Source organism: Patagioenas fasciata, chromosome 18 (genome assembly GCF_037038585.1).
Source record: "Patagioenas fasciata isolate bPatFas1 chromosome 18, bPatFas1.hap1, whole genome shotgun sequence".
Taxonomy (NCBI): Eukaryota; Metazoa; Chordata; class Aves; order Columbiformes; family Columbidae; genus Patagioenas; species Patagioenas fasciata.
In genome coordinates, this window is record NC_092537.1 from 12,925,815 (window position 1) to 12,947,200 (window position 21,386).

Sequence of the window (21,386 nt, forward strand, 5' to 3'; positions counted from 1 at the left end):
TTGGAAAGGGCCACATAATCCTCCACTGGGCAGTTCTTTTCCCTGATGTCACCCTAGGGGGGCTGCTTCCTATATGTTCTGTATGTTCTTACATGTTCTAATATTTCAGGTATAACCATCAGAAAGAGTCAGGTTTCCTGATGAAAAATAGGCTCTGCAGTGGTGTGAGGAGGCGGCAGAAAGCAGCGTTACTCTGTGAGTGTGGAACAAACCGGGACCTCAGTGAGCGCAAACAGAGCCCTCACTGACCGGGGGCACAGGGCTGAAAAGCGCTGGAAATACAGGCTCCTGGTAATCAGGTGCGTCCATCTCATAAAATAAGGTGATGAACCAGCTTCATCCATGGAATTCTGTCAGGAGCAAGAGGAGAGGAGGCAGACACAACTAGGAGACAGGTCTACAACAAAGGTCTGACGTCCATCCAAGAGGCAAAGCTGGAGATAGCTGCACCTACAACATAAGCTTAGGCACCTGCAGCATAGCTCAGGCTTGAACTTAAATGGTGGTCCTGGAACCATAGGCAGCGTAGGTGGAAGCCCCAGGTTAGGCTAGTGAGTGCACTTAAGTCCTTTTGGTGCAATTGGGGGCATGACAGACAGTGATCTCTTGGACCTGTCTGCAGGTGTGGTGGCCACTGTACAAACACAAGAAGACACAATTCTGCTTTGCAGGGTTTAGGATGGACAGAGAACCAGGTCACAGCAGGTCAGAGATGCTCATGGTGATTTGCACTGCTCATGGAAGGATTTACATAAGACCATTGATAGAAGCAGTCATAACTGCTGCTGTAAGTCAAATGGAGAAGTTCACAGAATCCCAGAATGCCAGGGGTTGGAGGGACCTGGAAAGCTCATCCAGTGCAATCCCCCCATGGAGCAGGAACACCCAGCTGAGGTTCCACAGGAAGGGGTCCAGGCGGGTTTGAATGGCTGCAGAGAAGGAGACTCCACAGCCTCCCTGGGCAGCCTGGGCCAGGCTCTGCCACCCTCACCGGGAACAAGTTTCTTCTCATCTTTAAGTGGAACCTCCTGTGTTCCAGTTTGCACCCATTGCCCCTTGTCCTGTCACTGGTTGTCACCAAGAAGAGCCTGGCTCCATCCTCCTGACACTCCCCCTTTCCATATTGATCCCCATGAATGAGTCCCCCCTCAGTGTCCTCTTCTCCAGCTCCAGAGCCCCAGCTCCCTCAGCCTTTCCTCACACGGGAGATGCTCCACTCCCTTCAGCATCTTGGTGGCTGCGCTGGACTCTCTCCAGCAGTTCCCTGTCCTTCTGGAACTGAGGGGCCACAACTGGACACAATATTCCAGGTGTGGTCTCCCCAGGGCAGAGGGGCAGGAGAACCTCTCTGACCTACTGACCACCCCCTTCTAACCCACCCCAGGTACCATTGGCCTTCCTGGCCACAAGGGCCCAGTGCTGGCTCATGGTCACCCTGCTGTCCCCAAGAACCCCAGGTCCCTTTGCCCTACACTGCTCTCCAACAGCTCGTTCCCCAACTTACACTGGAACCTGGGGTTGTTCCTGCCCAGATTCAAGACTCTACACTTGCCGTTGTTCTATTTCATTAAATTGTTCCCCGCCCAGCTCTCCAGCCTGTCCAGGTCTCTGGATGGCAGCACAGCTTCCAGTGTCACCACTCCTCCCAGCTTGGTGTCACCAGCAAACTTGCTGACAGTCACTCTATTCCCTCATCCAAATCATTGATGAATATACTGAATAATACCGGCCCCAGTACTGACCCCTGAGGCACTGCACTGGATCCAGGGCTCAACCGGACTCTGCCCCATTGACCACAACTCTCTGGCTTCTTCCCTTCAGCCAGTTCCCAGTCCCCCTCACTACCCGCTCATCCAGACCGCACTCCCTCAGTTCAGCTGTGAGGATGCTGTGGGAGTTAAACTTATTCTACAAGCCGAATGGGCTGAAATTGGTTTTGAACCCTCACAGGTTGTTGCGTCGTATGTCCTTCATAAGTCCCTTGAAAGCAAAGCTATGTGCAAAGTTTAAGCAATTGGTTTAACTTAGCTCTTGTAATCTTTCCTGATTTGCTACACAGGTGCCAGCTACCATTTCTTTCACGTGGTTTCATGAAATACAATGGCAATTTCTGAACTGATGGTCAAGACAAAATGGCCCAAGGAATTCTGCTTGAACACCTTTCATTGAACTAATGTCACACACAAGTGAAGGTTCAGCACTCAGGGTCTCCTATCCCGACTCAAACCACAGAAATACTGATATCACATTTCTTAATCAAAGAATCTTGCTTGTATAAATTACTGTCTCGGTCCTTATACAAATAAAAAAAAAAATTACAAACATGCACTAATGAAGTATTTATCATAGAGACAAACAGTTCAGCCTCACTGGTTAAAGGCGAGCGCTCTGTTTGCGCTGCTGTTTTCACAAGTCCCTCAAAGCAGAGGATGGGAACATCGAGCTCCGATTTTATTTTTACTTCCTGTTTTATAAACAGTCTGCTGGAGCTGCAGCATGAGTTATGGTCTTTTTATTTACAGAGTTATGATCTTTTTTGTAGACTTAGCAAATGCTTTGAGGCTGTATCATTTGTTTCTGCTTGTTTCCTCAAAGAGACCAGGACTACTTTATTTTTCTATCAGCTGCTTGGATCTCTTTAAGCTGATTTCTCCAGCACAGTGACAACCATGGCTCTCTGTTCATGGTCCAGGCTTCAGGAGCAATTCTCGTCTCCGGTTTCTGGCAAGTCTGTGTGAAGGGGATAAAGGTTCCTGCAGAGCGCTGTGCTTAATGTAGAAACGTGGGGGTCAAGTCAGAACACGCTCTTTGCTCTGCTGACAATGCTCAGGAATCTTTCATGTGGGTTTACCTTGTCCACGCAATGGCCTGAAGATGTGTTACAGTTGTATGCTTAAGAGCCTGCCTGGTTGCTGAGGTGCTTCCGTGTATTGAAGGAAGACGTGGAGTCTCTGCCTTTTTCGTCATTTGTTGCTTTATGCTTTTTTTCAGTCTTCTCTATTGTTGAAACCAATTCATTTCTTACCTCCTAAGTATGAAAACTAAAAATCTGTGTTAGGCCAAAGTCCATATGGTCCGGTATCCTGACATGGACAGTGACCAGTAAGCACCAGTTTCTTAGGCAAGTGTTGCAGAAGAAGGCCTCGTAATGAAATAATTGTGATTCATCTTGGATTGCACTCGCAGCCCCTGGTGGTCCCTGCTCGGGACTCTGCCACAGCACTGCCAGGGCTGGATTTAAACAGCACTTGACAAGCTGCTTTTGGAGCTTATATAAACTTCCCATAACATTATGTAGAAAACAGCTGCACAGCACAGTGATGCACGATATGAAACATCTCCTTCTGCTTCCTACTAATCTGCACCTGTCCTGGGTTTGTTAAAAACAAGTTTCTCTTTTAGTGAATTTGCCTGTCAGCTAAAGCTTCATATGAGCTGCATTTTCCTGGAGAACCAGATCCATGTTTTGGTAAACCTAGCAATGGAATGTGAGGTTATTGATAAGGACAGATTCACATCTCGCGAGAGGGGCAATGAGAAACAGGTGACCAAGAAACTGACCAGCAGAGTATAACATCCCATTCACGTGAATACTTCATATAAAAGTGGGAGATCACCAGGATCTCGTCCATTTTCCTTGTGGTCGACATTAGGAGAGGACCTTGCTTGTCGTCCCTGCGAACTGAGGCCCAGTGACAGACTGAATCCAGCTCCGGTTGGCTGCAGAGTCCAGTCCAGGACTTTGGGTGCTGGCTCTGCAGTTGCTGGGACTTTCAAGATTGGTTTTGTATATTTTGTATTATTTTCTCTATTTTATCAGTAGCATTAGCAAAACATTTTTAATTTTTTCCAACTCTCTTCTCTCTGTGCTTCTTTCCCTCCCGATCGCCTGTCCTGAGTGGGAAGGGGGAGAGGAAGGGGCTGAAGGGGGAAGAGGCGGGAGAGGGGTTAACAATACATCTGCCAGGGTTTGATTGTCACCTCGCAATCAAAACCTCGACAGCACCTCTCCAGGTTCATTTGTTGTCTTGCCTTTTGTAGTCAGCCCATGATCTAACAGCTCACTGCTGTTCCTTCCCTCCTGCTCCAATAATTTGTTGTTCAGGAGTATCAGTTCTGATCCTAAGATCTTCCTGCCATGTGCCAGACCTAACCCTGCTCTGTCCTCTCCATGTAGAATGAACAATACAAGGTATTTAAGATGTAGGCCCACTGAGGATAACATAATGCAGACTGGCTATTTCTTTCTTAATAATCCATAGCACTTCTGTATTTATGTTGCTTTTTCTCCTGATGGTTCCTGTGCTCTGCAATTCCTTGCCTCAGAGTTAATATGAACTTTAGCCAACAACTATAAGAAAACAGTGTTTTGAATATGCTGCATAGAAACTGTTCTGCAATGCTGATAGATGCTGTTATCTAAAGCAGTAACACTGAAATCTGGAGAAGGATCTGTATCTTCTCAAATCTTAAAACAAGCATAACCTCAAGGGGCAGGGCTGAGCTCTGGTGACAGTGACAGAGCCCAGGGAATGGCAGAAGCTGTGCCAGGGAGGGTCAGTGGGACATGAGGAAAAGGTTCTTCACCCAGAGGTGCTGGACACTGAACAGGCTCCCAGGGAGGGGTCACGGCCCAACCTGACAGTGTTCAAGGAGAGACACTGTGAGGAAAGGACCCACGTGGAACAGGGTACAGGTAAAAGGGAAAGGGAAAGGGAAAGGGAAAGGGAAAGGGAAAGGAAAAGGAAAAGGAAAAGGAAAAGGAAAAGGAAAAGGAAAAGAAAATGAAAGGAAAATGAAAGGAAAATGAAAGGAAAATGAAAGGAAAATGAGGAAAAAGAAAAAGAAAAAGGAAAGGAAAAGAAAAAGGAAAAAGAAAAAGAAAAAGAAAAAGAAAAAGAAAAAGAAAAAGAAAAAGAAAAAGAAAAAGAAAAAGAAAAAGAAAAAGAAAAAGAAAAAGAAAAAGGAAAAGAAAAAGAAAAAGGAAAAGAAAAAAAGGAAAAATAAAGAGAAAAATAAAAAGAAAGAGAAAGATAAAAATAAAAGTAAAAATAAAATTAAGAAGAAAAAAAGAAAAAATAATTAATAAAGAAGAAAAATGCTTGTTATTTTCGTTGTTGTTTGCACTGGAACAAACCAGAATGTTCAGCACTGCAGTGTCTCCCAGACATCCAACACTCCCAAACTTGTTTTTTTCATAGGATTCGATGCGGTGGCACGTATGTGACTTCACCTCTATCGATGACTTTGGGAGTGAGCACTTCAGGCACGACAGAACTTCCTTCATATACCAGATTTATTCCGTATTAAAAGAAGTACAAACCAGTATTATTGATCCCAAGGCATAACAGACAGAGCTCTCCAGACCGCAGTGTTTGAGTCTTTGAGGCACAGATCCTGGTATGCAGAAGCAATATATTTAAACAAAGAATGTAAGTACATATTTATAATTAGCATATAGTTGACATCTCCAGCCATAGAAGGAGCCAATGTGTCTGGAAGGTTGTGCTTTATGTGTAGTAAAACATAAAAATTTATAGCATGTCTCACAGCAGATTATTAAGTTTGCATAAACCTCATTTGTACAAATCAGGGCAGTTATCCCGCTGCATGTAATGGGAAAGCTCTGTTGAACCACACGAGCTCTTTCGGGCTTGAAATTTAATTTGTTGTCATGTAAGTTTTGGCAGAAAGCAAAATCCCTGGCAAAGACAACTTCAAATCCATGGGAGTCGGGTTTTAGTGAGGATTTCCTGTGATGTCCTGGGCATGAATATCCCACCTGGTTTTACTTAATGGACTGACCGAGCAGAGAACAAACTCTCCCGGACCAGGGCCATGGGCTCTCTGCTCGGGAGGGAAGAAGCTTTAGCTCACTCCAGTCTTTCTATAATGCAAAGACAGTGGAAACTTGGGGAATAAAGGTGACCATTTGACTGATAAAGAGAACAATCCTGTTACTAAGTCTACGCAAGCATAAAACCCGGGGCTAACATTAAAGCTTTTTTTGTCTGATGGTTAATCTATGTGCAAATTGGATAAGTAATGTACACCAAATATCACTTGCACACAAACAGCAATTCAGGTCGATCTGTCTCCTCCACCTCTTGTTTCATCAAAGGAAGATGACATTTGTTGTCCTTTCTCCCAGCTGGTTCTCTCTCCAGTCTGTGCATTTGTAGGAATCCCAGCAAGTCATCTGGCTTCTGTCTTGCATCCCGGGGACCTGTCGCAGCTTTTCTCGTCAGGTTTTCTGGCTGCAGGTCCCTCCTGTGCTCCTGGGTGGAAGGAAAACCCTGGAGGATTCCGCTCTGCAGACACCTATGAGGACAGTCAGCTCTTTTTGCAACTGTTTTCACTGACTCTCCTAATGTTTGAATTACAAAATCACAGAATCCCAGAATGTCAGGGGTTGAAGGGACCTGGAAAGCTCATCCAGTGCAATCCCCCCATGGAGCAGGAACACCCAGCTGAGGTTCCACAGGAAGGTGTCCAGGCGGGTTTGAATGTCTGCAGAGAAGGAGACTCCACAACCTCCCTGGGCAGCCTGGGCCAGGCTCTGACACCCTCACCAGGAACAAGTTTCTTCTCATCTTTCAGTGGAACCTCCTGTGTTCCAGTTTGCACCCATTGCCCCTTGTCCTGTCACTGGTTGTCACCGAGAAGAGCCTGGCTCCATCCTCCTGACACTGCCCCTTTATATATCTGTAAACATTAATGAGGTCACCCCTCAGAATTCTTGAGTCCGCTGCTGTGTTTTAGACCGCTTTATATTTTATTTAGAGCTGAGAATCTTTTGATATTTCTGTGGAGATACATTGTGTGTGGCCATCCAGATTTAAGAGCTTCTGTACTTTACTGAGGTAATAAATACTGCAATATTTTTATGATGAAACTTGAGGATTTATCTACTTGCAAACCTGCTTTCTGAAATGATCCATGTAATGATTGTTTTCATCAGGCCTCCAGGGTCTGCTTGTATAAAAAGAGAGTTGATTTTTATAAACTGAAAAAGGCAAAAAGATCATACACATAATACAGAGGGGGAAATGCACCTAGCGGGGACTGCTGATGAGCACAGAAAACTGGTTTCTTGACCACTTGAAATACTTTAAGACACAATTGAAAAGTAAACTGGTGAGATACAGTAAAATGTTACAATTTTCACATTTTTAGCACCCAAGCAAAATGCATTGTAAACCCCTTCAAGCTTTGTAATGTCTTAAACAACAGCTCTCAAAGAAATCAGTCTTTTTTAACTTGGAGAAGACATGGGCAGCAGGTACGTGGTGTCTGGTGCTTGTAGTGGGTGGTGGAGACTCCACTGCAGCAAAACGCTGTGTAAGCAGAGTGCACATTCTGCTAAAAACCCTCTTAAACCTGCAGATATATTTTAAAATGGCTTAAATATTTACATTTTAATTATGTTTTATGCAAATATACAACCTTGCATTGATTAAATAGGTCGAGTCCTTAACACTGATAGAACTGTAAAAGAAATGCTTTTTTTGAAAAGCATGTGAAAGCTCAACTGTGTTGCTGACCCCGTGCTACCCAGTGAATGTATCTGTTCTTTCCAAGAAAACAACCCATCATAACTGGTAAAGATCATACGTCTAAAAATTTGCAGATTGATAAGCGATTTTTAAAAGCATCGGTAAGTTACATAAGCTGCATAAACTCTGTCTGCTCAAAGGACACACTGAAGATACAGGCAGCCAATCTCCAAAACGTCCCATGTGCAGCTGCAAAGCTGCCGGCAGCGGTCCAAGGACAAAGCCACGGCAAAGGGAAGCCGAGGGGGCAAGCACAGCGCTGGCACCCGGTGCAGAGCAGACGCGTGAGCAGAGCCCACGAGCAGCATGAAAATGATCGATCCGATCTGACATGCAGTGCTTGCTCAGAATCGCAGGCTGGCTGAGGCTGGAAGGGGCCTCTGGAAGTCACCGGTTCGCACCCTGCTCGAGCGGGGCCACGTAAAGCCGGCTGTCCAGGATATGCTTTATTACATTTGCAGACATTTAGGTTAAAACAGAGTGCATGCCGCTCAAGTACAGGAAAATCATAACAAATGCTGTGTAAATAGCTGCAGGCTCGATAGTTACACGTGTGCCTAGGGTATATGTTTATATTGTAGATGAATATTGCCTGCTAATCGTTCAGTTGCCTTTTTTGCTTTCAGTATGCCAACTGGCTCACGCTCACGAGTTTGGAAACTGCCTCATAGAATATTAACAAACTCAATTGAATTTGTTAGGTCACTGTCTGAGCTGTATGTTATAACTGAAATTTCATCATGGCTTTTGTTTAATGCTGGAAGAAGGATCTCGCAATATTCTTCTGGTGCTCCCACGTCATTATCCATTCCAGCCCTGGGAAGAAGGTGGAAGCAGCACTTACACCGATTATCTTGTTGGTTTGGCAAACCTGCAGATGCATCAAAACATGTGGCTCGTGTCAAAAAAAGAGTGAAAACAAAAATTGCACCAAATAATTTAATATGGGCACTCTCAAAAGAAAATATTTTGGTCTTTCATTTCATGATGACATTTCCAGCACTAAACTTTAAGTGAAAATGTTCAAAAAATGCAAGTAAAAGTTTGTTTCTTCCCAAGCTTTTTTTTTTTTCCTTTTCTTTAATATGTATAAATCCTGTGTGTGGTTTGGCCTGAAACTGGGTTTGTTCTGAGATGGGGAATGGTTTCAGTCTGCGGAGAGAAAAGTCTTCTACACACTTATCTCTGTTTATGAAACACCCCCATGAAAGAAGAAAACAAACAACTTCTCTATTATGTGAGTAGAATGGCAGTCGAGCATGGATGAAGCTGCTGGAACACAGTGTCCAGAGTCCACTTATTTCCCAAGTACGTCCTGCCGCCCTGTGTACATCTCTTTCAGCATCAATTGTCTTCCAGATCGGTGAACTCAAAGCATTTTTTGATCCAGCAAATCTCTTGTACTCCAACCACACAGGTTAAGAACATCCAGATCAACATGTTTTTCAGATTAAGAAAACTGGGATGATTGGGCTGTCAACTGCTCCCTCCTTGCATCGCACATCCCAGAGATCATCTGTACAGTCTGCAGGTGAGAGATCTTTCAAGATGCTCCGGCTGTCGGGAGGTGAAAGCTGCTGCTTTCTAAATCTCGCTTTCTTCGAAGACTTCCTCGGTTGTCTCTCCAGTGGTGACTTCTCCCTCGCTGCTGTCTGACACGCTCGCCCGTGGGCGAGATGGGGGAGCACAGCCTGGCTCTGGGCTGAGGTCTCTCCTCTGCTTCACCAGCACCTGCTGCAGCTGCACGCCCCAGGGCTCGCTCGCCTCCAGGCACAAGTGCTGCTTGCTGCTGGGGCGCTGCTTTTTCCGTTTCTGTGAACATTTCCTGAGGTATTTTATGTTTTCCCCAAGAAAGCACAGTTTACAGCCGAAGGGATCTGCGAGCAGGAAGCGGGACCACTGCTTCTGGAGCTCCGCTTTCACCTGAGGGAGAAGAAAACAGCCTGTGCATGGTGATGACCTGGGAGCAGCCTGCAGTCCACTGAGCCAAACGCTAGCTGTGAAATGACAGGGACTGTGGAAGTGCTGAGCTTCCTGCCCCTTTGGGGTGCACTTCACACCTGGTGAGGTCCTTCTGTGATAGAAACAGAAGTGTTTGCTAAATCAGTCTTAAGAGTCCACCTTCTTCACTGTGACTCGGGGAAGTTCTTCCTGGCCCCTGAAGCCCTGATACACTGTGATCCTAATGAACATCTGTGGGAGAGCTTTCAAATTTACAGCCTGACGAAGTGAGGAGGAGGAGAGCCCAAGGGCTGTGGAAATGAGGATCACACAGCTTGGCTGCAGTGTTGTGCTTGGGTATCTGGTTTCTTTTTGTTAAAGCTTTTTATTTGGCAGCCTGCCTTAAATCCTCAGCACTGAGTGTCCTGCATCGCTTGAGCCAGTGCTGCAGATGGAGTGCACACCCCGGGCCTGCGCCGAGGATCGGGACGTTCCCTTGCTCTAACTGGCAAGCTCTTTGCCCTGGACCAGGAGGTAGAATCACAGAATCCCAGAATGTCAGGGGTTGAAGGGCCCTGTAAAGCTCATCCAGTGCAATCCCCCCATGGAGCAGGAACACCCAGCTGAGGTTCCACAGGAAGGGGTCCAGGCGGGTTTGAATGTCTGCAGAGAAGGAGACTCCACAGCCTCCCTGGGCAGCCTGGGCCAGGCTCTGACACCCTCACCATGAAGTTCCTTCTCAAATTTAAGTGGAACTTCCTGCGTTCCAGTTTGAACCCACTGCCCCTTGTCCTGTCACTGGTTGTCACCCAGAAGAGCCTGGCTCCATCCTCCTGACACTCCCCCTTTCCATATTGATCCCCATGAATGAGTCCCCCCTCAGTCTCCTCTTCTCCAGCTCCAGAGCCCCAGCTCCCTCAGCCTTTCCTCACACGGGAGATGCTCCACTCCCTCCAGCATCTTGGTGGCTGCGCTGGACTCTCTCCAGCAGTTCCCTGTCCTTCTGGAACTGAGGGGCCACAACTGGACACAATATTCCAGGTGTGGTCTCCCCAGGGCAGAGCAGAGGGGCAGCAGAACCTCTCTCAACCTCTTTTAGAGGGCCAAAAGAGCAACTTTTAACTGCTGATGAGGGATGCTAGTGGTTCTGTGCTCTTCACAAATGTTAGACCATTACTCCTGTATTGCAGACAAGTGCCAGCTCTCTTTTTTGTGTAAGTAGTGCAAAATTGCTCTGGGTTTCCTTGTTAAATACTAGGAACACAGGGCCTACCTTTTGTATAATGCCCATCTCACATGCTCCACTGGTGCCTTTAAGAAGGTGCCAAAATTCCTGCACCTTTGTCGGTATGGTGTGCACCATGCCAAGCAGCTGTGCGAGGCTCTTAAGTACTACCGATGCTGGATACGTGCCTGCTTATTGCAAGTAGTCGTCTGCACCCAGACCAAACATAAGAGAAGTACAGACAGTGAGACTGAACTTAGAAAACACCTAAAATTGAGCCTACGTACCATCATTTTCTGAAGCAGCTTGTGACAATTCAGTGTGATACGGCAAAGGCAGCATGTCTCTGTGACAGTGATGGTGGCACCAGCTTGTGTGGGCAGCAGCAGAGCCAGCAGATAAAGTGATTATTCTCCTTAATAATTGTTAGACTATCGGTGAATACTGCATCTAATTTTGGGCACCTGGTACAAGAACTGTGTTGATGAGCTTGAACCCATCAGCAGAGACCAGGGCTGGAGCACTTGCCCTGTGAGGAGAGGCTGAGTAAATGGGCCTCATTCACACTGAAGGTCTGACTGCTGCCCATGAGGAGATCATGGAGACAGCCAGGCACTCTGCAGAGGTGTTTGATAGGGTCACAAGAGACAGCTATCATAAATTGAAATAAATAGGGGAAATTTTAACAGAACATATGCAAAAGTTGTTTCCTCCTGCGTGCAGTGAAGCACTGAATAGAGGCCCAGAGAGGTGGTGGAACCTTTGTCCTTGTGGTGGGTTCAAAGCTCAGCTGGACAACACCCTGAGCAACCTGGTCTCAATTCAGTCTTTACCCTACGTTGGGCACAAGATTAGCTTTCCCTGCTGTCATCTTCTTGCAGGAGAGCCATAATTCATCTGCCTAAATCCTGGAATGGAACAAACTGAACACCCAGCTGTCCCTTGAGGGATAGCAGGAGGGAACTTCCAGACATGGAACGCCCTCACATCAAGTTTAGGGGTGTCCTGAGCATTGCAAGCATGAAATTATTTTTTTCAACATGTTGCTGTCTAAAATACTAAATCACCCCAAATTTGATGTCTTCACATGGACTTTAGGCATAAACTAAGAAAGGGTTTAGCCTGGTCGAACATGAAATCTGGGACTCCCATGGATTAAAGGACTGTGGTTTGGGTGGCTGACCACAAGCCTCTACTGGTATTTCAGACACCCCAAGGTATCCATACCTCCACGGTGCTATAGCCACTCAAGCTTCAGTGGAAATACTTTGTATTTGCAACCTAAACCTGTGAGAGATGTTGCTGTTCTTTTCATACAAAACAATTACACCAGCTGCAGAGAATGCATAGCACTAGTTCTTGAATAAGTAGAGCTAGTGCATTCATCTTTCTTGGTGTCATTAATAAACTTTACTAATCAACTAAAACCGTGTCTCTTACCTCTCCATTAGCAAAGCAATATAAAACTGCTACAAAAAATCCCTGTAAGAGAAAGACAGCAAGAAGGAAAAGTTAGTGTACAGGAAATACCTGAAGTTTTAGTTTAAAGATTACATTGGTGTTAAAATTGTAAGTATAAACAATGCTGCTTCATTTTCAAAAAGGAAACTAGTTGCCTGTATTTATTCTTGAAGCACCCATTAACTTGTTTTCTTGTGGTGATTTTGCACATTTGGTGCAGATGGTAAAGAACAAAGACTATACGACCCAGTTGGATTTTCCATGTTATCTTTATTTTGCTGATTAGTGCTAGTTTATTAACTGATTAGTGCTGGTTTAAGGCTCAGCTTTATTAAGTGTTATGGCTATTTTGAATCGCCATTTTTCCACTGAAATGGAAACGTATTTTTTTAAGAAAACAAATCCTAGAGATGAAACTTGTTTTAAGCCAACCTCAAAATTACCCTTTCCATTTTCAGCCTCTCTGCCTGTTTTTGATCTTGCTTACATACATGCATCTTACCCTAACAGTCTGGCACAGCTTCGCAGATTTATTACCATTGCTTCAGGAAATGCACTCCTTTTGGTATGTCGAAACATTGCCGTGGCACAAGTTGTGATGAAGAGAATAAATACTGTTGACTATCAGTCCTAAGGCAATGTTAATATTACAAGTAAAAAGTTGTCATAACCATATATAATACAGTTTTCACACTCATACTTTTCCAGAAATGTTTCTATATTTCTCAAACAAAAGCTTAAAACCAAATTCACATACACAGCAGCTTCAATATTTTTATTGTATCTAGTGTTAACCAATAGTATTTTGAGTCTGCTGTTAATTTTCTAGCAATTCTGAAAGGTTTGGAGCTATTAATTCCTTAAGCATATATGCAATAAGTATGACAAAAACCCCAGTTTATCTGCCACACCAGCAGAAATAGGGACAGAAGAAATAGCAACCACAATTGTTTTTTCCATGTATTTTGTTTCTGCTGTATTTCATGCTTCACCATGGTTATGGTAGAAAGAAATAGGTAATTTTGACATGTCATTTATCATTGTAACTTTTAAATAATCTTCTGCATCTGAAGTATTAAAATATCACAAAATACTGTGGTCATTAAGAGTTTATAATAAATGGTATTTAAGTATGGGGATAAATTTTAGAATAGTAGTTATAGAAGACTTAGAAACCATGCAGAGAGGTTCTGATGAATAAATACAAATTTAATAGCCTAAAAAGCACATTTTTATGCAGAATTGGTTCTCCTCCTGGAGACAGTTCTCTGTTTTTGAGCAGAAAATCTCTCTGCTGGGTGTGGGTTTTGTGTTCTGAGCAGGAGCTCTACATTCGGCCTCACAGGCACCACACGCAGAAATCAGTTCTGAACTCCATGGTGCTGCTAAGCCTGGTGACACCCGCTGCCAGAAACGCAGGAACTGGGGCTGGGGAAGGGCTCTGTGACACCAGTGGCACCTCTGTGTGGAATGTGGGCCTGTAAATCCCTTTGTGAATTGAGTTTGCTGATGCTGCAGGATCAGAGCCTGCAGTGACGGGCAGAGCACTGTAAAATCATACCAGAAGGTGTAAAATTCAGTTGATGATGCATGTTTGATGTTCGTTTTATATCCTGATTTTTTTAATGCTCCCTCATATTATTTTTGTTTTCAATGCATGGAACGTCATACTTAGACATCTTTCTCATATGCCATGAATTCTAAGGCATACATTTTTTAAATTATCACAATGTGAGGGAAAAAGAAGAATCAAATTCAGAAGCAATGTTTGTTAGCGATAGATGTATGTGTAAGCTTCACAATTGTTCTTCAGCTCTATTGACAATAGCAATATAATAAATTAGTCATGATAAAAATCTCCCTGGGTTTTATCCTCCAGAAACCTGTATTTTTTCCTGTGGCTGACAGTTTGCATGCACCAGTGAACCGAGATGTTTTAATTACTCCACTTTCTAATGTAAAGCACCAAATCTACAGCAGAATGCGTATTTAGAATTTAATACTGTGCTCCTTGAATATGTTTGAAATAAAACCTCCGGATGAGATCCCAGAGGTAATTGTTTTTCTTTAACAAAACAGTTCAACTGCTTTTTAAAACTACTGAGAAGATTTACAGACTAAACAGATGTAAGTGTATACAGTTTATGTGCTTTTTTGCTAATCCCTTCACAAATAATGCTGTAGCTAAAAAAGAGAATCTGCAATACACATTGTCTAAGATCTGTGGGTATTTTGAAAAGAAGCTCTGCTTCCAGAGCGTGCCATGGAGCTGAGCGCGTGCATGTTCCTCTAAAAGGAATGAACTGGTGTTTTCTAGCAGTGATGAGTAAGCTATCTTGTATATCAGATTTCTTTGTGCAAGCCAGTAAATAAAATTTTCACTTAAAACAATTCTGTGTTTCTTAAAATAACATCTAGTCACTGCGACCTCTCCAAGTAAGGATTTGTCTAACTGAGGAGCATGGACCATGTCAGCGGGTCCCCGTGGGGTGGTGGCTCTGCATGAAGCCCCTTCCGCCTGCCCGGACGCCTTTCCCCCCAGGCTGTAGTGGGAATGTTTCATTAGACCCCCAGTAACGACGTCAAAGCGTTGATGTGCCAGAGCACTGGCGCATGCATGCACGTTAAAAACAAAGATCATCCTAAATTGTGGGGAAAGTGCAATAATGCTTCGACAACCTCGTGCCTCAGACTCTAGAGAGGGCAGACGTCAGACCAGTGGGGTAGTGAGCAGTGAGGACTGGGAGCCAGAGATATTGCTGGGTACCCCGTTAAAAAAACTGAGACCTGGAAATCACTGTCCTGTCTCACCAAGAAGGTCAAGAAAGGAAGATAAGAGTAAAGGACACATTGCCAGGCAGGTAGTTGAATGGGAGAACTATCTCAGCAGCTCTGCAGAATGCAGATGGAAGCAGCCAGCAGCGCTTTGTGCCTGCAGAATGACTGGTGTGTCCAGCTCTTAGCCTCTGTAAACTTGAGAGTAAACAGTTACAGCGAAACACACATTAACTTGTGCATGAGCAGCGATCTAAGAATCATCATTTAGTTTCAGTAACAGCTGGCTGTGCAGTTTGTGCTGTTTTGGACTGATCACTGTAATGGAGTGTGTCTTCTTCACACCTCGTGCTTGCAGCCAAGATATGAGGGTGCACAGCTGCCAGAGCCACACTCTGACTACTTCGCTACCTCAGGTTCCCGCACACTTACACGCTACTAAGTGAGGGTGACTAAAGGGAAGTCAAGTACATCAACACCTCTAAAACACTCTGCGGATTGTAAGGGGAGAAACTTCTTTTCCACCTGCAGATTTTAGTCCCTCTATCTATTCCACCCATGTGAGTGCCCTGACAAATTTTCTCTTAGCTCTAGAAACTTGTTCATCAGTACTGTGTTTTTATGAGTATACATATAGGATGTCATAGTGTTACTTTGCAGATACGGTGAATGAACACATCCTTTTAGGAAACTGAGCCCAAACTTTGAATGAGGACACATTCTCATAGTTATGATTTTTTTGGGGGTAGAAAAGCTTTATATACAGACATGTCAAGTGGAGTATTGCAGGAATTGCTCAGAGAAGTTAAACTGCTACCTGATTTGCTTTGCCTGCATTTTGAGATAAGTGGATATATGACAACCTCATTAAAAAGAGAGACTCTTAAAATCTTAGTTAAAATTTGTGAATGACATCGCATAAGAACTTGAACTTTATGGAGTCTCCTTTTATAGTAGAAATAAGAAGAGTTCTCCTGTTGCTCAAGCTGAAATGACTACAAGGAGGAAAAACAGCTCCCTACGGAGATACAGGAGTAGGTGTAATACACAGGTTTACAGGTGTTGACCTTGCCAGACTTATATCTCGGGAATCATTATAGGAAAATGTAGACGTGAATTTTTGATTGCTGGGATAAAATGCCAAAAGTCCTTTAACCAGTAGGAACATTTAATGGTTAGGAAACTATATTCAGTGGAGAGTTAAACGCTGTCGCCCAAGCTTGAATACTCAGACCAGCACAAGTGCTGTTTTTCTCGAGTGTCCAGTTAAGCGCTAAGCTCCTGTATATACTGAACGGGGTGGAGGATGGGGCACTGGGCACCTCGACTGACACTCACAATAGCCTGGTAACTGTGATCCGGGATGCAAAGCAACAGAATCAGAATCACAGAATAGTTTGGGTTGGAAGGGACCTTCAAAGGTCATCTAGTCCAACCCCCTGCAATGAGCAGGGACGAAGAAAAACACAGCAAAGCAGAAAATGCAACTTCTTCAGTTATTCCTTGCATGGACTTTAAACACCTGTGTTAAGGATTCAGCTCTAGTCAGTGGGTCAATGTGCTTTTCTCCAAAGGAGAAGCTGGCTGTTGCAATATATCCCATATTTTGCTCAATAACCTGGAAACATGAGAAATACCTAGTGCCTCAGCACTAGAGCAGACACCCAGCTACGAGCCCCTCTGAGCGGAGGCACAGCTGCACCTCCTCCTGGATCACGGCAGGTTAAACCAACCACTGCCACGTCTCACGAGACTCTGAGTAGAAAGAAAGGATGAGTAAGGGAAGTACTGAGATGATGTATTCCTTCTCTGTTTAATTTTCTCTTAACTTTTAAAATCTATAATGTAAATCGTATCAATGCTCAGAACACAAAAGTTTCCACTTAAATCTGAGGAGAAACTTGTTCCCGGTGAGGGTGTCAGAGCCTGGCCCAGGCTGCCCAGGGAGGCTGTGGAGTCTCCTTCTCTGCAGACATTCAAACCCGCCTGGACCCCTTCCTGTGGAACCTCAGCTGGGTGTTCCTGCTCCATGGGGGGATTGCACTGGAGGAGCTTTCCAGGGCCCTTCAACCCCTGACATTCTGGGGTTCTGTGATTCAGAGGTAGGTGCCAAGGCCCCAAAGCACCCCTGCCCAGCCAGCTGACCTAGTCATTTACCCACAAATTCAGATTCACTTTCATCCTCCTTCTTCTCAGTTCATTTTGCATATTTGGTTGCTCACTTACACCACTTTGTTTGTGCAGGAGGAAATGGTGCTGTGGGAGCCTCATTGGGAACAGATTAAAGCATCTCCTAGCTGGGGCCTGTGTTGTCTCCATTTACCAGAGGACTGTGCTAGCCAGGGGTCTGGTGTGCAGAAGTGGACTTTTTTACTGGTGTCTGTTCACTGAATTACACAGAATCACAGAATCCCAGGATGTCAGGGGTTGGAAGGGCCCTGGAAAGCTCATCCAGTGCAATCCCCCCATGGAGCAGGAACACCCAGCTGAGGTTCCACAGGAAGGGGTCCAGGCGGGTTTGAATGTCTGCAGAGAAGGAGACTCCACAACCCCCCTGGGCAGCCTGGGCCAGTGCTCGTGATGGGTTTCTGTATTTCACTTCTGCATAAAGTGCTTTGTTGAATTTATACTTAAACCCACGAAAGAGGCAGAAGCCCCAAACTGAGATGACATCTTTGATATGGGAACTATGGAGGTCTGAAGTATACAGGTGCTTGAAGTATGTAGGTGTGCTTTTGGCATAAAAACTGTCTTTGAGTTTTCCCTAGGCTTGCATGGAAGTGCCTCTGTTACAACTGCCGAACAGCACACAACTCAGGGGTCTCATACAAGATGTGTCTCAGTCAGGGGCGTTAGTCTGGTAGATGTAACCAGAGTGTCCTCTCGGCTGGAACCACACACAAAGCGATGCCTGTTTATCCTTCCCACGCTTCTCCTCACAGTAAATGTTTTAACTCTGCTTGTTGTTCTCACGTTATTCAGATCTGCATCTCATTTCACCAAACTCCCCCAAACACAATGTAGTCTACATTCCACCCCTTTTGGAAAAAGTCCTAAAAGGTAAGGACTGCTCCACAGACCCGCTGTGTCCATGATGAACTGTACATCTGTGGTATCTGTAAGTGAGAAACATATTTATATGGCTCTGTGACCCCTAAAAACAGCACTTGCAAAACAGTACTTACATGAAATGAGCTCATTGTCAGCTGAATGAAAAGTCTTATATGTCTTGAAAGTCCTTCCACCTGTTCATCGGTGATGAAGGTAAATACAAATTCATGGATCCCCAATAATGGAATCAGCACAAGTGTAGATCTTGCCAATCTGAAAAAGAAAATGTTTGATTATAGTATTTTTTTCAACATCCTTGGTGCAAGAATCAAAAATTCAGTTACAAAGAAACTCCAGATATTACAAAGATATTCCAGAAATATTTCCTCAATATTCTGACTCTGGAATGGTATTAGTAATTCAGTGATTTTGAGGACAAATTCTCAGATACAAATTTTGGAGCACACTATCAGACAAGTCTGTGCTGGAGGGAATCTTGGCTTTGGGTTTTACGGTGAAGATTCAGGGAGAAGAAATGGAACAGGAAGGTCACTGTCACCAACCTTGTGCTACAGGAAAATATTTACATAGCTAAATATAAGTGATCTGTTAATGGATTCCTAGACGTTCCTATCACTGTTGACAGCTCTAGTAGCTGCATAGAAAGCTTTTGCTGTGCTGTTGGCAGTCATCTGCTTTTTAAAAATGCAACCAGAATAATTTTTATGGAAGATAATATTTTACAAGTCTGGGAACATGTTTGCATGAATAAAAGAAAAAACCTCAAAAGAAAGCGAGTTCTGAGGAAGACTTGCAATGGGAGGAATAGCTTGAATCTTTCAAAGTTCAGCAAAATTATAAGCAGTAGAAAAGAGAATACAATACAAAACATTGGCCAATGTTAAACTCAGCACTACTGTCTGTGACTATAACGCAACAATCATCCTGCAGCAATCTGGAGAATACAGCTGAGATCTTCTGGATCTTGAATGTTGAAGGAAAATGTAAATACGCTTCTTGTTAAGAATTTAATAGGAATTTAGTAGTGGAATTTCCATCTCCCCTGCCCTTGGTCAGCCATCTTAGACAATAAAACAGTTCATCTTAATGGGGCAGGACTGTAGGAGCAGACAGGGATTGACAATGCTTTGATCTAAGATACTAAAAACTGAAAAAAACTGGGATGCGGAAAGCAGTTAACAAATCCTCAGGTTTCCATTGATTTAAGTGCGATTTTCACTGCACCCTTTGCTCCTTGTCGAGCAACCTTCCATTGCTGTTCCCACAAAGTGTGAAGATGTTTGTGCAGAGGCCAACTCCAGGACTTTCCAGAAGACATGACAGACCATTGAAATTCTGGCCTGCAAGAGCGTTGGCTACGGCTGATGCTCAAACTTGAGTTTACAAGCAGACCAGGGACATTCTTAAGTCAACAGTGTCTGTGTCTGTGAAAACATGTAGATCAGAAATGCTAATGCCACTTAGGAGTGTCCCAGGAATCTTGTACACCTCCTTTCCTTTTGAGGACCTTTTGTCACACTTGGGGGAAAATATGTCACACCAGGGAAGGTCACAGGTGTACAGTGAGGATACTGGGAACAGAGACCTTACTGCATTGCAAAGTCCTGGAGAAAATGTGCCCATAACATTCAGCACGCAGAGCTGACCAGCCTTTACCTCTCAGGTAAGAAAATGTATGTGGAGCCTGTTTCCCCAGACGGTTTCCTATATCATACTCTAAATACATTACACCTGGCGATGATCGATAAATGTGTAATCTACATGGGTAAACCAGCAACCTTCTGCTGTTGTGACAAAAACAAACAAACAAACAAACAAACAAAAAGATAGGACTTCTTAGTTATTTATTACTTACCTATATTTGTAGTCATGAAAGCTCATTTGCTGAGCTTTTAGTTTGGAAATCAGCATCCTGAGAATTTTTAAGAAGATGCCAAAGTTAACCTTGAAACAAAATACATATGTATTACTCACAATAAATTTTATTACACTACTCACATAGCTATTAAAGAAATGTAAAATTGGTATTAAACACTTGTAAAACCTGTCTCTGAATAACTGGGATGAGCTGTGCTGGATTTGGAACAGAAGCAGGTTATTATCACAGCTGCAGCAGAGAGCACAGAGCAGCAGGAACAGGCTCTGATGGACTCAGCTCTCTCCAAACGAGGCAGTTAACACAGTTTATATACCTTTAGGACATGCAACAGTTTATATACCTTTAGGACATACAACTCTTCACCAAACCATGACCGGCAGGCAGGATGTGGTTAAAAAAAAAGTGTTGATTGCAATCACAATAAAGAGGCTCTAGACAGCCAGACAAGGGAACCCCAAGGCTTTCTTTTATGAACATTTAATTCCTTTATTAATTAAATTGTGCTGATGTGGCCAAGACCAATCTGCAAATATTTCTTTTCTAATAAGACCTGCAAATGCCTCCGAGGCGTTTACTATTTCACTTTCACAAGCCAAAAGCCCTATGCAAAAAAGTTATTCATGTTGTGAGGTTGAGAAAATGAGCATTGGCTTATTGGGCCTGATTTACGTATATGTTATAATTTATGGTCTTCCAGTACAAAATTACATTTTAATTTTAACACAGAACCTTGCTTCTTCATTTTGGGCATGGACAATTATTCCAAACTACTTTTCTTGTCTACTTCTGACCTAGAGGTATTACTGCTGGAACCCCAGTTCTTGTTCTGTGTAAAGAACTGAACACTTCTCATGCTGTTCTCCCCAGGTGTATCTTTAAAATACCACAGGGTAATAAGTGAATATTACTTCCTTAAAAACAAACAAAGAAACAAAACCCAACCCAAACCACACATAAGCAAGACAACAACAAACCAACAAATTAAAATATAAATAGATGGACATCCAAAGTGTAAGATTTCACCAGTTAGAGGTGCTTTAGTTTGAGTTTGCAGAACACCTATCATCAACGTTATGTTACTGAGAGTATCACACTAGTTATTTTAGCTGCAGCTGGAAGTGCTCAACTCTCACCCATCAGCTGTCTGGACATTCAGAAAGCAAGATCCAGAAGTTAGTAGCCAGCTGTGGCATTTTTCCTAGCACTGTGTATGAACTTCGAGACAGAGGCAGCGTTGGAAAGCAATGTTCTGAGGGAGCGCTGAACTACCTTAAGCTCAGGGTCATCCTTTTTCCTCATGAAGCGCCCTCATGTCATTCCCAAAACTCTCATTACTAATGTGCGTGTCTTGTAGACTGTGTTGTCCTGTTCTGTCCTGCAGCAACAGTCCGTCCCGTGGGTATCTCTTTGGACAAGTTAAGGGAGATACAGATGTGCACATGTACAAGAGGAGGTGAGCTATCTTTAAAGCGATGAC

General features: G+C 43.9%; 1 protein-coding gene across 2 annotated transcripts in view; it reads right to left on the bottom strand.

Moving 5' to 3' along the window:
* Positions 1-6,344: 6,344 nt before the first annotated feature.
* The window catches only part of GLP2R (glucagon like peptide 2 receptor), a 41,543-nt gene continuing 26,501 nt past the window's right edge, over positions 6,345-21,386 (bottom strand). For both annotated transcript variants that reach the window (XM_071816550.1, XM_071816549.1), the window contains exons 11-14: positions 19,886-19,974; positions 18,144-18,282; positions 12,163-12,204; positions 6,345-9,479 (exon numbers count right to left, since the gene is read on the bottom strand). In XM_071816550.1, the coding sequence (XP_071672651.1) occupies positions 9,141-9,479; positions 12,163-12,204; positions 18,144-18,282; positions 19,886-19,974 (609 nt within the window). In that variant the 3' untranslated portion in view covers positions 6,345-9,140. The remainder of the gene's footprint in view (positions 9,480-12,162; positions 12,205-18,143; positions 18,283-19,885; positions 19,975-21,386) is intronic.